General features: G+C 56.7%; 1 protein-coding gene across 2 annotated transcripts in view; it reads right to left on the reverse strand.

The window, feature by feature from the left end:
- LOC140912448 (coronin-1B) overlaps nt 1–16103 on the reverse strand; it is a 29142-nt gene that overhangs the window by 6131 nt on the left and 6908 nt on the right. Inside the window, exons 7-11 of one of the 2 annotated variants that reach the window (XM_073346860.1) lie at nt 15714–15818; nt 15338–15483; nt 15111–15168; nt 14487–14765; nt 12789–13771 (exon numbers count right to left, since the gene is read on the reverse strand). In XM_073346860.1, coding sequence (XP_073202961.1) covers nt 13646–13771; nt 14487–14765; nt 15111–15168; nt 15338–15483; nt 15714–15818 — 714 coding nt within the window. In that variant the 3' untranslated portion in view covers nt 12789–13645. Of the gene's footprint in view, nt 1–12788; nt 13772–14486; nt 14766–15110; nt 15169–15337; nt 15484–15713; nt 15819–16103 lie in introns of those variants that run through there. The other variant, XM_073346859.1, reaches the window with a different exon arrangement.

The following is a 16103-nucleotide window of genomic DNA, read 5'->3' on the forward strand; positions in this document are numbered from 1 at the left end:
GTTCGGGCATGCAGGAGTGAAATCAGGAAGGCCAAATCACACCTGGCAGTCACATAGCTAATTTCTCAGGGAAAGGGGTGATGGAGGTACTCCAATCCAGGTCCCAGTTTTTTAGGACACCCATCTTTATATGCTTGTGAAAAATCAAGTCGAGATGCAGCTCCCATGCCTGTAACAGCCAAGAAGCTGAGTCCAGGAACCTTGCAGCTAGCAAGAGATGTTAAGAGTAACAAGAAGGGTTTTTTCAGGTATGTTAGCAACAAGAAGAAAGTCAAGGCAAGTGTGGGCCCCTTATTGAATGAGGGAGGCAACCTAGTGACAGAGGATGTGGAAAAAGCTAAAGTACTCAGTGCTTTTTTTTTGCCTCTGTCTTCACGAACAAGGTCAGCTCCCAGACTACTGCACTGGGCAGCACAGCTTGGGGAGGAGGTGACCAGCCCTCTGCGGAGAAAGAAGTGGTTCGGGACTATTTAGAAAAGCTGGACGAGCACAAGTCCATGGGGCCGGATGCGTTGCATCCGAGAGTGCTAAAGGAGTTGGCAGATGTGATTGCAGAGCCATTGGCCATTATCTTTGAAAACTCCTGGTGATTGGGGGAGTCCTGGACGACTGGAAAAAGGCTAATGTAGTGCCCATCTTTAAAAAAGGGAAGAAGGAGGATCCTGGGAACTACAGGGCAGTCAGCCTCACCTCAGTCCCTAGAAAAATCATGGAGCAGGTCCTCAAGGAATCAGTTCTGAAGCACTTAGAGGAGAGGAAAGTGATCAGGAACAGTCAGCATGGATTCACCAAGGGCAAGTCATGCCTGACTAATCTAATTGCCTTCTATGATGAGATAACTGGCTCTGTGGATGAGGGGAAAGCGGTGGACGTGTTGTTCCTTGACTTTAATAAAGCTTTTGACATGGTCTCCCACAGTATTCTTGCTAGCAAATTAAAGAAGTATGGGCTGGATGAATGGATGATAAGGTGGATAGAAAGCTGGCTAGATTGTCGGGCTCAGCGGGTAGTGATCAAGGGCTCCATGTCTAGTTGGCAGCTGGTATCAAGTGGAGTGCCCCAAGGGTCGGTCCTGGGGCCGGTTTTGTACAGTATCTTCATTAATGATCTGGAGGATGGTGTGGATTGCACCCTCAGCAAGTTTGCAGGTGACACTAAACTGGGAGGAGAGGTAGATACGCTGGAGGGTAGGGATAGGGTACAGAGGGTCCTAGACAAATTAGAGGATTGGGCCAAAAGAAATATGATGAGGTTCAACAAGGACAAGTGCAGAGCCCTGCACTTAGGACGGAAGAATCCCATGCACCGCTACAGACTAGGGACCGAATGGCTAGGCAGCAGTTCTGCAGAAAAGGATGTAGGGGTTACAGTGGACAAGTAGTTGGATATGAATCAACAGTGTGACGTTGTTGCCAAGAAGGCCAATGGCATTTTGGGATATATAAGTAGGGGCATTTCCAGCAGATTGAGGGACGTGGTCGTTCCCCTCTATTCGACATTGGTGAGGCCTCATCTGCAGTACTGTGTCCAGTTTTGGGCCCCACACTACAAGAAGGATGTGGAAAAATTGGAAAACGTCCAGCGGAGGGCAACAAAAATGATTAGGGGACTGGAACACATGACTTATGAGGAGAGGCTGAGGGAACTGGGATTGTTTAGTCTGCGGAAGAGAAGAATGAGGGGGGATTTGATAGCTGCTTTCAATACCTGAAAGGGGGTTCCAAAGAGGATGGATCTAGACTGTTCTCGGTGATAGCAGATGACAGAATGAGGAGTAATGGTCTCAAGTTGCAGTGGGGGAGGTTTAGGTTGGATATTAGGAAAAACTTTTTCACTCGGAGAGTGGTGAAACACTGGAATGCGTTACCTAGGGAGGTGGTGGAATTTGCTTCCTTAAAAGTTTTTAAGGTCAGGCGTGACAAAGCCCTGGCTGGATGATTTAGTTGGGGATTGGTCCTGCTTTGAGCAGGGGGTTGGACTAGATGACCTCCTGAGGTCCCTTCCAACCCTGATATTCTATGATTCTAAAGCCCCGAAGATATGAATGGATTGAGAACCCATACTGAAGAGAAAGAAAAGCCAGTAACTGAACACATGCTAAGGTTCAGGAAGGAGTTGAAAGACACAATGGGTGTTGAACAAACCAGACTGTCTAAATAGAGGGCAGGATATGACAGAGCTACTTGTAAATGCCCATCTGTGATAAAGGGTTTGGTGCTGCTCTTAAACCTCCTGATAAAAATTTTGATGCTAATGGTAAACCTTGTGATAAAGAATTTGGGGCTGATGGTAAGCCTGATGAAAAGGTGCAATATGCATGATTTTTGGGAAAAGCTTTTGAACATGCTCAGAGTGGTAAATAAGATCAAACCATGTGTTAAGAAGCTCTGTGGTAATGCTGCTTTTCAGCTCATACCTATAAACAGACTTGGAGCTTGTTAGAGCAGAGAAACCATAATAAACCTGTTCTACTGTATGGAAGGGGAAACTACCTCAAAGTAGCACCCTGGACCCCCATATTCACCACCGAGTGGTGATTGTGATATTTTAAAAAAGGTATGCCTTGTGCGGTATCATTTATAAAGTCTTGATCCATTGAACATTGCTATTCGGTTGGATTGTCTGTACTATCATGGCATGTGAAGTTATGAAGTATTACTGTATGTTTGGTACTGAAATATGTGGTAAGCGGGACACGCACAGAGCCAGCCTTTCAGTGGCAACAAAGGAGCAACTGACGACAAATTTACATCAGGACCAGCCAGGTACGAGTTGATGGCACACCAAGAAGAATCCACTCTCCCAGAGCCTCCTCAGAGAGGGCACGTACGCAATGGGGGCTGCCTAACCGCAATGTCGCAGCAAGGATCTTTCTAGCACCTGGAGAGAAAGTCTAAGTGAGGGTCAATGACATCACCACTTGGCCTCTCTCCTCCCACATCGCAACACCTGGAAGCTCGTTTGGAAAGCAAAGTCTTTGAACGGGGGTGATTGGTCCCAGGCTGGGAAGCAAATTCCCCCTGTGTAATAAAAACTGTAAACTGCCTGAAACATCCAGTGGGGTGAGAAACTGCTTGATTCAAATCTTGTTTACTCTGTAGAATTTAGACTGTGAGATTTTTTTATTTCTTATGTATTCAACTTTGATCTCTATGCCTGTTACTTATAATCATTTAAATCTATCTTTCTGTAGTAAATAAATCTGGTTTATATTTTACTTAAAACAGTGTTTTTGATTGAAGTACTGAGGGAATCTCAGCTTAGATTAACAAGGGCTGGGGGTGTTGGGCAGGGTGTTTGTGGGGAGCCTAGGGTTGGGTGCAGGGCCTGCAGATTGGCACTGGGGGGGCATTAGGCAGGGCTGAGGTGGGGGAGCCTAAGGTGGGTGCTGGGGATGGAGTGGGGTGTTAGGGTGTGGTGAGTTCAGAGTTGGGTGCACAGGGCTGCGGGTCGGCACGGGGGGGGCGTTAGACAGGGTGTATATGTGGGGAGCTCAGGGTTGGGTGCAGGGGGCTGCAGGTTGGCACTGGTGGGCATTAGGCAGGGCTGAGGTGGGAAGCCCAGGGTTGGGTGCAGGGGGCTGTGGATAGCATGGGGGGATGTTAGGCAGAGCTGAGGGGGAGGTCAGGTTTGGGTGTGGGGGGCTGTGGGTTGACACTGGAGGGTAGGGTTGCCAACTGTCTAATCACACAAACCCAAACAACCCCTTCCCCACCCCTTACCCGCCCTGCCCCAGGCACTCCATCCACCCTCCCTTTGTCCCTCGCTCTCCCCAGCCCTCACTCACATTCACTGGGCTGGGGCAGGAGGTTGGGGGGCAGGAGGGAGTGAGGGGTGCGGGCTCTGGGAGGGAGTTTGGATGCAGGAGGAGGTTCTAGGCTGGGGCAGGGGGTTGGTGTGCAGGAGGGTGTGTGGGCTCTGGGAGGGAGTTTGGGTGCGGGAGGGGGCTCAGGGCTGAGGCAGGAGGTTGGGGTGTGAGAGGGGGTGAGAGATGCAGGCTCCGGCCAGGCAGCGCTTACCTTGTCAGAAGGCTCCCTGTCAGTGGCGCAGCAGGACTAAGGCAGGCTCCCTGCCTGCTCTGGCCCCGAGCTGCTCCCAGAAGCAGCTGGCATGTCTCTGTGGCCCCTGTGGGGTGGGCAGGGGGCTCCGCATGCTTCCTCTGCCTGCAGGCACTGCCCCTGCAGCTCCCATTGGCCGCAGTTCCCAGCCAATGGGAGATGCGGTGTCAGCACAGGGACAGCCCCCCTGATCTCCTTCCCAAGGGGCCACAGAGATGTGCTGGCCACTTCTGGGAAGGTGCAGACCCAGGGTAGGCAGGGAGCCTGCCTTAGCCCCGTTGTGCAGCTGGACTTTTAGGGGCCAAAAATCTCCTGATTTGGCTTCAGTAGCCTCCAGGAGATAGAGCCTGATTCTGGGAGGCTCCCAGCGAACCCATTAGGCTGGGTGTGTGCAGGCAGACCAGGACTGGGTGCAGGGGGCTGTGTGTTGGCACTGGGGGGGGGTCATTAGGGTGTATATGTGGGGAGCCCAAGGTGGGTGCAGGGGGCTGTGGGTTGCCAGCAGTGTTCCCTCTAATTTTTCCCACCCATCTTACGTTATGTGCACCAATATGGAGGTGATGTGGTGCACATAACAAATTCATGTGGTGGGGGTGGGGGGGGCCAAGGGGTTCTGAGTGTGGGAGGGGGCTCAGGGTTGGGGCAGAAGGTTGCAGGGGAGGGTGCGGGCTCTGGAGCAGGGCCGGGGTGAGGGGTTTTGGGTGCAGGAAGGTGCTCCGGGGCTATGGCAGGGAGAGAGGACTCCCCCCTGCTCTCTCTGTCCCACAGCAGCACCTGGGCTGTGGGGGAGAGGCGCCCCTCCCTGGGCCGTGGCAGGTTCAGGCTGGGGGTTGGGTTTGGGCCAAGCGAGGAGAGCCCCTCCCCCGGCTGCGGCAGGTCTGGGGCTGAGGTGGAGCCGGGGAAGGGGCGCCCCAGCCAAGGCAGGTCTGGGCTGGGGCTGAGTTGGGGCTGGGGAGGGGCGCCCCAGCTGTTGCAGGTTTGGATCAACCCTCCCCTAGCCACGGCAGGTCTGGGGCTGGGGGTTTCCTGAGCGCTAATTAGGCTGCTGTGCGGCCATGTGGCTTACAGGGGCCTTTGGTTGGCACTGGAGGGGGCCACGCGACTTACAGGGGCCTTTGGTTGGCACGGGGGGGGCCACGCGACTTACAGGGGCCTTTGGTTGGCCCTGGGGGGGCCACGCGACTTACAGGGGCCTTTGGTTGGCACGGGGGGGGCCACGCGACTTACAGGGGCCTTTGGTTGGCCCTGGGGGGGCCACGCGACTTACAGGGGCCTTTGGTTGGCACTGGGAGGGCACGCAGCTCACAGGGGCCTTTGGTTGGCACTGGGGGGGCATGCAGCTCACAGGGGCCTTTGGTTGGCACTGGGGGGGCATGCAGCTCACAGGGGCCTTTGGTTGGCACTGGGGGGGCACGTGGCTCACAGGGGCCTTTGGTTGGCACTGGGGGGGCATTAGCAGGGCTGAGGAGAGTTGGGTGCAGGTGGCTGCGGGTTGGCACTAGGTGGGGAGTTAGGCAGGGGTGTGTGTGTGTGTGTGAGTGTGTTTACGTGTGTGTGTGTGGGGGGTGCCTTACCCTCCCCCCGCCCTCAGGTGATGGGCGCAGGCCTGGATGGTGCATTGTCGGGTCTCGTGCCCCTCGCAGTCGGTTGCCAGGCCATGTGTGTGTCGGGGGAGGGGAGCGGTTTCTGCTCAGCTCATTCTCAGTGCCCTGCAGGGGCTGAGAGTCTCGCTCTGGTGTGGCTTCCCCACTCTGCCGTGTGTCGGGGGTGGGTGGACAGCGGGTGGTGTGTATCACATGTTACATGGCCTGTGTGGGTGGCTCCTGGGGGTGCAGGCCTCACCCGGCTGACAAGGGTAACAGGAAGCTGCGGTCAGGCCGGTGACAGCAGTGGTGCGAGAGGTGGCTTTGCAGCTGGCAGCAGCTGCAGGGCCCAGCCCCCACTTGTTCCGAGCTCTAGCCCCCTGGGCTGGCACTGGGCCCAGCTCAGCAAACTCAGCCTCTCAGTGTGAGCCAAGCCTGACTCCCTAGAGCAGCAGGCCAGAGTGCTGACCACTGCAGGGATGGGGCCCCACTTGTCCCTGCCCCAGAGAGCAGCCCTTCCCAGAACTATAGCCAGCCAGGCAGGGCCCTGCCAGCCGGCACAGGGTCACCCATGTTGCCAGGGGGCTCTGAGGAGCAAGGAATAGGAACATAAAGAGCTACCATAGTGGGTCAGGCTATGGTCCATCTAGCCCAGTATCCTGTCTGTCAACAGTGGCCAGGGCCAGATGCATCAGAGGAACTGAACAGAACAGGGCAATTGTTGAGTGAACCATCCCCTGTCGTCCAGTCCCAGCTTCTGGCAGTCAGAGGTTTAGGGACACCCAGAGAATGGGAATGCATCTGTGACCCTCTTGGCTAATAGCCATTGATGAACCTATTCTCCATGAACTTATCTAATTATTTTTGTAACCTAGTTATACATTTGGCCTTCACAACATCCCCTGGCAATGAGTTCCACAGGTTGACTGTGCATTGTTTGAAGAAGTGCTTCCTTTTGTTTGTTTTAAGCTTACTGCCTATTAATTTCATTGGGTGACCCCTGGTTCTTGTATTGTAGGAAAGGATAAATAACATTTTTCTATTCACTTTCTCCACATCGTTCATTTTCTAGACCTCTATCATATCCCCTCTTAGTCGTCGCTTTCCTAAGCAGAACAGCCCCCGACTTTTTAGTCTTTCCTCATACGGAACCTGTTCCAGACCCTCCATCATCTTTTGTTGCCCTTCTCTGAATGTTTTCCAGTTCAACCAGATCATTTCTGAGATTTGTGGGTGTACCCTGGATTTATATAGTAATTATGATATTTTCAGTGTTAATATCTATCCTTTTCCTACTGGTTCCTAGCATTGTTAGTCTTTTTGACCACTGCTGTGCATTGAGCAGGTGTTTTCAGATAATTGTCCACAATGACTCCAAGATCATTTTTGAATGGTAACAGCTAATTTAGACTCCCATCATTTTGTATGTCTAGTCAGGATTATTTTTTTCCAGTGTGCATTACTTTGCACTTGTCAACACTGAAGTTCATCTGCCATTTTGTTGCCCAGTTGCTACCCAGTTTTGTGAGATCCCTTTGTAACTGTGCACAGTCTGCTTTGGACTTAACTATCTCAAATAACTTTGTATCATCTGCAGATTTTGCCACCTCACTGTTCACTTTCTTTTTCAGATCATTTATGAATATGTTGAACAGCACTGGTTCCAATACAGATCCCCAGGGGCCCTGCTATTTACCTCTCTTCATTCTGAAAACTGACCATTTATTCCTACCCTTTGTTTCCTGTCTTTTAGCCAGTTATTGATCCATGAGAAGACCTTCCCTCTTATCCCATGACTGCTTGGTTTGCTTAGGAGCCTTTGGTGAGGGACCTTGTCAAAAACTTTCTGAAAGTCCAAGTCCAAGAATCACCCTCATCCACATATTTGTTGACACCCTCAAAGAATTCTAATAGATTGGTAAGGCATGATTTCCCTTTACAGAAGGGACTCTACCAATAATTCTGTTCTTTACTATAGATTCAATCAATTTACCCGATACTGAAGTTAGGCTTACTGGCCAGTAATTGCCAGGATTGCCTCTGTAACCCTTTTAAAAATTGGTATTACATTAATTATCCTCCAGTCATCTGGTACAGAGGCTGATTGAAGCAATACCACAGTTAGTAGTTGTGCAATTTCATATTTGAGTTCCTTCAGAACTCTTGGGTGAATAAGATCCAGTCCTGGGGACATATTACTGTTTAATTTATCAATTTGTTCCAAAACCTTTTCTACTGACACATCAATTTGGGACAGTACTTCAGATTTCCCCCCCAAAAGGCTAGCTTTCAGGGTAGGATGGGACGATATCCCCCACATCCTCTGAAGCGAAGGCTGATGCAAAGAATTCATTTAGCTTCTCTGCAATGGCCTTGTCTTCCTTGAGTTCTCCTTTAGCACCTTTATCATCTCCTGACTGTTTTGCAGGCTTCCTGCTTCTGACGTACTTCAAAAAAAAGCATGCTGTTATTTTTTGCTTCTTTAGCAAGCTGTGGCTCAATTTTTCGCCTGCCTAGCTACACTTTCACACTTAACGCTTTTCTCGTTCCTGTTAGCCTCACTAGGGTTTGACATAAAGGATGCCTCTTTGCTGCTAACACCTCCTTGACTCTGCTGTTTTGCCATGGGCTGTTCGTCTGGTCCTTGACTGGCTTTGTGATGTACATTTAGTCTGAGCCTCTTGCGTGGGGGTTTGATGTAGTCCCCCTGCTACTTGTAGTCATTTATCCTTGGGAGAACTCCTTGCAATGAAATGGAGCAGTAGGGAAGGGTGTGTGTGTGTGGGGTGTGGTGTGTGTGTGTTTGTGGGGTCCGCTCCCCCTCCTGACCCGTGCTGGGCCTGTGGGGCTCCCAACAGTGCAGGGGCTGAGAGGCCCGGTGGGACTGGATGGTGTACCTCACCCAGCAGCTGCTCTGCTGAGCTCCCATGGCCCCTAAGCCCACCGCACTGCCAGCCACGGGGGCTCAGCCAGCCCCACGGGGCCCTGGCCAGTGCCCAGAGGGGCAGGAGATCCCAGCTGGCTGGAAGGGAGCAGGGCCAAAAGCTGAGCTGCTTGGGATGGGGGCAGGGGCAGCTGCCCCAGGAGCCCCTAACACTGAGGGCTGTGGGGGGGGGGGGCCAGGAGAGGAGGTGGGGCTGCCCCTTGGAGCAGAATGGGCTGCAGGGGGTCTGTTGTAACGTTTGCGGGCCTAGAAGGCCTACCTCTAATGGGGCTTTATCACTTTAGCTTCCACTGCCCCTATGCCCCAGGCTGTCTAAGCCTCTCTGCCTCCAGCTCTCTCGTGGGCAGCTGCCTTGCGCATGGGGGAAGCCTAAGGCTGGGCTAGCAGGAACTTTGGCAGAGGGGGCAATTGATCTTTGCCCAGCTCCACTTCTGCTTTCACTGAACAGCAGCCCTGTCTTCACTGGGGCAGGCAAGTCTGGCTGGGGCTCTCTCCTGTCTTAGGTGGCTCGGGCCTTTGCTGGGCCAGGTGGAGTAGGCATGCGGCCAGCCCGAGAGGCAGGGGCGGCACCAGCACTAACTCATTGCAGCACCGGGGGGGGGGGGGCGGGGGCCGAGGGGAGGAGGAGAACTGTGCTGGGCTGCTGAGAAATGGAGTCTTTACAGACCATGGACTGGAAATGGCCCGAAGGCTGTCAAGCCGAGAGCTGGGTGCCCTGTGCTGGCTCGTGGTCTGCCTGGGCAGGGGGAGACGAAACTTCACCCGCTGCCAACCAGGAGCAGAAGCGCCAAGTTACCCGCCTCTCTGCCATGCAACCACCTAGCTGCCTTCTGAGCAACGCCCCAGCACCCCCGCCTGGCGCTCGCCCATCTCAGGTCGGCGCTCGTTGGGCTTCAGGCCAATAGCTTCTCTTTGCGACAGCGACTAGGAGCTGCCCACCCTGGCCACTGCTGAGCTATGCTAGGGCTGTTATCTCCCCGCCTGGCCCATTCCCCTGAAGCATCTATGGCACCACAGCGTGGCCACGTCCCAGGGCAAGACACCCCGCTGCCCGGCTACTGCAGAACTCAGCCTTGAAAGCAGCAGACTGGTGCCTTCATGCACCACAGGCGCCTCTGTCCTGGGATCACATACATTGGAGCGGGGGAGCAGGGCTCAGGGTACCTCAGATCACAACCTGCCAAGCTGCTCCAACTAACCCCCCCCCCATCCAATACAACCCCCCCCTCCGCACAGAGACTGCACGCCTCTAGTCAAAGCTGGGGGGCACCACACAAGCACCGGCACCTTCCCCTCATGTTTCAGGGCTATGGATTACAGCATCTCCCCCCCCCCCCACTTCCAGAGCAGCTCCTGAGGGCTGGCAGCAGCTCTCAAGGGGAGGGGCAGTGAATAGAGACCCAGGGAAGGAGGAAGAGGAGCAGACCAGTGATCAGGGGAGGGGAGGGGAGGGAGCAGTGGGTTTTGTGGGAGCCTGTTGGTGTTAGCAGGGCGGCCCGTGCTGTTCTGGATGCGGTTTTCCTAGCAGCCTTTGCCCATCTGCCCATGGTTTTGCCTGTGGTGAGGTACAGGGAATGGCAGGGTCAGCAGTGGCCATTACTCAGCTGTTTCCTCCACAGACCCAATAACAGATCTCCTTCCCATTTTACAGAGGGGAAACTGAGGCACAGTAAAGGCACAGGCAACCCCCCCCGGTACATGGTCCCTTCACCTAGGTGGGAAAGGGGGGGGGGGCAAATTTTGGGCTGAGTGTCAGACCTTGGGAGCAGGGCCTGGGCAGGGGTGGGGGAGGGGTTAGGATACCCCATACTCCATCCCACTGCCCTAGAGTTCCAGCTCCAGCCAGGCCTCCCCTTTGGGGCATGAGGCCATCAGGTGGCAGCCACCGTGCCCTTTGCCAATGCTTCTGTATGGGGAGGGCCCCACCCGGGCCCCACCCCACCTGTTGCCAATACAGACCCAGGCCAGTCCCTGCCCCTATTGAGTTCCCAGTTGGGGGGGGGGGGTGATGGTGGTGGTGTGTGTCATGCATCTCTACCCTCCCCCCACGCCCCCCCAGGCCATTCACATCCTGGCTTGAAACCAGCCCCCTGCCTAGTTTCCCTCCAAACATACCTGGCCCAGCCTGGTGCCCAGGGCAGAGCCAGGGGAAGAAGCCCATTAACCTTATCTAACTTCTAGCTTCCCATCTCCCCGGGATAGAGGGGGGAGTTCCCCCCCCTCCTGCCCTGGGGATGGTGGGGGGGGGTTCAGCCCCCAGAGAGGGTCCTTACCATTGCGAGATGATGGCAGCTGGCAGCTCCCGGCAGGGTGGGGGACTGTGCGACTGGCGGGGAGCAACAGAGACGCGCAGCCGTGGGCGGGCGTTTCCTGCCAGCCCATCCAGCCCGCTGCACTGGGGAGCAGCTGCAACAGCAGCCGAGGACTGTGCAGCCCCCATCGGGCGGGGGGGCACTTTATGCAAATTAATCAGCTGATTTGCATCGAGCCCTCAACTGTTTATAGGCCACAGGTTTCATTCACCTCCAGAGCAGGCAGCCAACTCTCCCCGCCCAAGATTCGGGCAAGGGGGCTTGGTCCTTGGCATTTTTGCCCATTTGGGCAGTGGCTGAGGGCGTGGGAACTGAGGCCTACCCAACTCATCATAAGGAGGTAGTCCAAAAGCCAGTAGAGGGGCACTCCACTACCACCCGAGCAGGGCTGGATTCGAACCAGTGACTGGTAGGGGATGGGGTACAACCCACTTGCTGTGCCCTCTGTCAGCCCAACCTGGCCCATGTGGAGAAGGTGGAGCTGCAGACAGGCAGGGCACAGAGGAAGCCCAGGATCGTCCAGGTGCTGCCTATGGGAAATTGCTGGGGTGGAGCACAGGAAACTTCTCCAGGAATTGGGGGAAGTGGGGCTCAACTATCCACAATCATCCCATATCCATCCCATCAGCTCACACACACAGGCTCCCCTCCGGCTCAACGGCTCCCACAGGTAGGGAGCGCAAGGCAGATGGTGCCCACAGACAGCAGCTGGGGGCTGATGCTCATTTCCTCTTTTTCCCCTCTCAGGCCGGTCAAACCACCACCACACATCTCTTCCCCTGGGCACAGAACAGGCGCAGATAGCAGTAGAAAGCTGTTATCCTCTAACAGGTCCAGGAGAGGGACAGGACAGACTTGCCCAGGGGGTTAAACAACTGTAGCTGCACTGGGGAAGTAAGATGGCTGCAAGGGAGACATGGGCTACTGCTTAGAGACCCTGCTCAGGGCTGAGCAGCTGGGCCCTGAATTCACCTCCCAGCACCACACTGTGCTCACTGCAGCCTCCTTTCCTGCCTGCCCCAGCCCTGCTGCCGTATCAGCTCATTAGCCCCAACCACTGGTTTCCTGTCTCCCCCGCAAGGCCCTGCCTGCGCCTGTGACAGGAAGGACCCTGAGCTCAACATGTGGGTGGGAAACCATCTCTTCCCCTTGTTCTCATGGCCCTGAGGGGGAAGAAAGGGGGATGACATGGTTGCCAGCCACTGCATCTCTGCCAGCCGCATTGGTGGGGGCACACTGCCCTGGGGGCTAGATCTGCCCCAGGGCTGGAGCTGAGCTCTCCCTGCAACAGACACGAGCCAAAGGGGGAAATGGTGCCAGAGCTCCCAGGGACTGGGGAACAGCCCAGCCAGAGCAACAAATGAAATCAGGAGACACCCGCTGCAGCCTCCCTGCTTGGCTGCCCCCCCAGGAGCCCCACGCCCCCAGGTGGGCACTGCTGGGATAATCAGCCCCGCAGGAAGGCTCTAGTTCCCCCGCACTCCCCGCTACCACCTGCGCCTGTGGCAGGAGGGGGGCTGCCCCCTGGCAACGCACTGCCTGTTTTCATTCTCCAGTGGAGCAGGCCCTTGCAGCAGGCTAAGCACTTTAGTGCTGTCCACTGGCAGTGAGTTACAGACGCCCAAATGGGCAAAGCAAACCATTTCTTTTTAGCACAGCTATTTGGGTGCTGCCTTCCCAGGGCATCAGGTGCCCACTGCTGGTACAAAGGTCTCCCCTCCTGTCTTGTATATACCCACTGTCTGCCCCTGAGCCAGCTCTCCTGCTTATCTCCCGCTCTGCCCCAGTTTCCCTGCGGGGCCCTGGTTAGCTGCTGCAGCTCTTGGTGCCCAGCCCCCCGGTGCAGTGGCTGGAGCATGGGGCCCACAGTAAGACACGCCCAGCCCAAGGGTTTATTATAAAGACCTTTTATTTGGAATGAAAATATAGATCTGGCCCTGCACAGGGCTCTGCATGTGGTTTTTCTCTTTTCCTTATTTGCATCTAGGCAGAAGCCACTTTGCTGGGTCTGAATGGTCCCTCCTATGACTGCCCCCCCGTGGCTATTAAAGAGGGCACAGTCACATAAAACCAGGGATGTGCCCTACTCCAACCCCACTGCACTGGCATGGTGGTGGCAGCTGCAGACCCAAGTCTGATTTAAAGGGGAAAGCTGAGCACAGCGACCCACCGATCTTGCCCCCTGTGTTCCCATGGGCATGGGAAGAGGGGGGCGGGGCCAGGCTGCACCCAACCTCGGCCAGCAGCAGGGGTGTGGATGGAGGTGGAGCTTAGTGTTTGGCTCCTCTAAAGCCAGGACCTGTGCTGGGAGAGGAGGGGGTTGCGCAGGCAGAGAGGGGCCCCTGCATAGGGCTGGGAAGAAAAGGACAGAGCTGAACCCAGCATCATTCCCCACCAGGGGCAGACAGAGGCAGGAAGCCACCCCTCAGCACATCAGCTTCTTGGGGTGAGTGACCCTGTCCAGAGTGAGAGGAGCTTCCAGGAGAGGGCAACGCTGCCTAAGGCAAGGGGGGAGGGGGGGCACACGAACCACCCACTCCTTTAAGAGGTGGGGTGTTTTGGTCAGCCATATAAAAAAGGGAAAAGTTTCTCCACGGCAGAGCAGGAAGGGGAGAGGTGGGAGTGGGGCCCAGGGCCCCCCTCACCTCGGGAGGGGGGTTACTGGCAGATCCGAGGTGAAGAGTCAAAACCCTGGTTTATGCAATCCCTTGGAAGGTGGTGCCATGCCCCTCCCCCTCGCCAGCCACCCTAGACATCCCCGTTCTCGATGCGGCTCAGCTGTTCCTCCAGCCTGCTGATGCGCTCGCCCTGCTCCTTCACCTGCAGCCGCAGCGCTTGCAGCTCCTGCAGCACCTCCTCCAGCCGCCCGCCACCCTGCAGACAGACGGACCGACCATCAGCCACAGGGCCAGAGCCCAGGCCCCCACCCGCCCGCCACCCTGCAGACCGACCGACCGACCATCAGCCACAGGGCCAGAGCCCAGGCCCCCACCCGCCTGCCACCCTGCAGACAGACGGACCGACCATCAGCCACAGGGCCAGAGCCCAGGCCCCCACCCGCCCGCCACCCTGCAGACCGAACGACCGACCAGAGCCCAGGCCCCCACCCGCCTGCCACCCTGCAGACAGACGGACCGACCATCAGCCACAGGGCCAGAGCCCAGGCCCTCACCCGCCCGCCACCCTGCAGACAGACCATCAACCATGGGGTCAAAGCCCAGGCCCCCCACCCCATGGACGGTGGGTGAACCACTGACTTGGGGAGGCTAGCCCCCCAGCCCTACCCACCTGAGGCTCCACCCCTTCCGCACCCACCAGAGCCCAGCCCCCACCGTGGCCGCTGGCCCCTGCCCCAAGCTAGCGCCCCAACCCCCAAAGCACCGGCCAGCCGCCCCGCCGGGCCCGACCCGCCTCTGAAGGCGCAGGCCCAGCATTGCGGCTGGAGCGGCCCCAGCCCCGGGTCGGCGGTGCAGCCGCAGCACCACAGAGCAGGGCCAGGCAGCACAGGCTCCTCCTCCCACCTGTGTCACAGGGTGGGGCTGAGCAGGCTCGAACCCAGGTGAGGAGAGCAGTGGGATGCTGTACATACCCCGGGGGCGGTGCTGATGCTGATGCTGGGTACCGCGGCAGGCGCAGCCGTGGCACTGAGGCGCGTGGCACTGCCGGTGCTGGAGATGGGAGCTGGGCGGCTCTCATGCAGCACGTTCTTCTTGCTGACTTTCAGGTCCCGCTGCTTGCTGGGCACGTAGGCTTCGCGTAGCGAGATCAGCACAGGGCCTGCTGTCTTCCCGGCCACCCATTCCTCAGCCTCCATGGCTGCATCTGGCCCAGCCGTGTCTGGGTACAGGTCGTCCTGGAACAGGTCCGACTGCAAGGGAGACACGCACATGGGGTCAGCCATGCAGCACCAGCCTGTGGAACTCCCAGCCACTGGGGAGGAGGCAGCCCCCCTACTATGGGCAGCCCCATGGCCAGCAAGAGCTGAGGCTGGGGATTCCCAACTCCAAGACGCTGGCTTGGAAAGGAGCTTTGTTGCGGGGGAGTTAGCTCCTTCCTCTGAGGGGCAGCAGCGGCGTTCCAACCGGACATGCTGCAGCCACTGCTCTGCATCAAGCCCTGCTACCAAGGAAGGGCACAGAACAGGGATGCCCCCCACCCAAAGTTTGACCCCCACACACAGAATCTCCCTCCCTCTGCTGTGCCAGGCACTCACCTTCCTTGGCACTGTCATGATGATGGGCTCACACTTGCGCTCATGAAGCTTGTAAAACCTGCACAGTTGGGGAGCATAGGAGTTAGCGGAACATAAGTCACCCCCCATCCCCTCTAGATTACCCCCATCTCCAGGATCACTGCCCCCCATCCCCCGCCCGCCAGTCACCCCCAATCCCTCTATCAGTGCCAGCCCCACCCCACATGCCCCGTTTCAGGAGCCCGCACCTGGCAATCTCACACTTGCTGACGTCCAGACCCCGCTTCGGCATCCAGCCCATGCCGCGCTGGGGCTCCTTGCTGGTGAAGGTGTTCAGGAAGTGGATGTAGGGTGGCTCCTCTGTGATCTCAAAGTACCGGATGCTTGAGTCCCCCTGTGGGGGAAGAGGGAGGCAGAGAGAAATGGGGGGTGGCATATGGGCATCATCACACCACAGAATCCCCATGGACACTGGCAGTGCCACCTGCCCCCACCCATCCTCGCCCTGTGTGGATCAGCACAAGCTGGTACCAGCCCCTTCTATGTGTGGCCACAGGCTGCTCCTAACAGCATTAGCCTGGGGTCAGCAGGGGAAGGACCTCCCCCTGATGGTTGGACCCCTACCTTGCCGCAGACATAGATGACATTGGTATCGGGGTCATAGAAGGGCAGCAGGGCTCCATTGCTGGAGTCCAGCTCCTGCAGCGCCATGGGCTCTTCCAGGTTCTCCTGCAGTGGGATGGGGAAGGGAGGAGAGGAGTTGGTGATGGAGAGGATAGGCCCCGCACCCAGATCCCGCCCATCCGGAGAACCCTCCGCCCTGCCAAAGCCAGGATATTAGCCCTGAAGCATGTCTGTAGGTCTGGGGTCAAGAAGAATCCACCTCTGGGATCTCACCCTCATGGAGGACAGACTGGGGGAAGCCAGCAGAGGCAGCAGCCACCAGGGAGCCCAGCTGCCCCTCTCCAGCGTTATTCTCCTCCAGTACAGCTGCCAACGATGGATCCCTGGCCC

This window comes from Lepidochelys kempii, chromosome 6, assembly GCF_965140265.1.
Source record: "Lepidochelys kempii isolate rLepKem1 chromosome 6, rLepKem1.hap2, whole genome shotgun sequence".
In the NCBI taxonomy this organism is placed as follows: Eukaryota; Metazoa; Chordata; order Testudines; family Cheloniidae; genus Lepidochelys; species Lepidochelys kempii.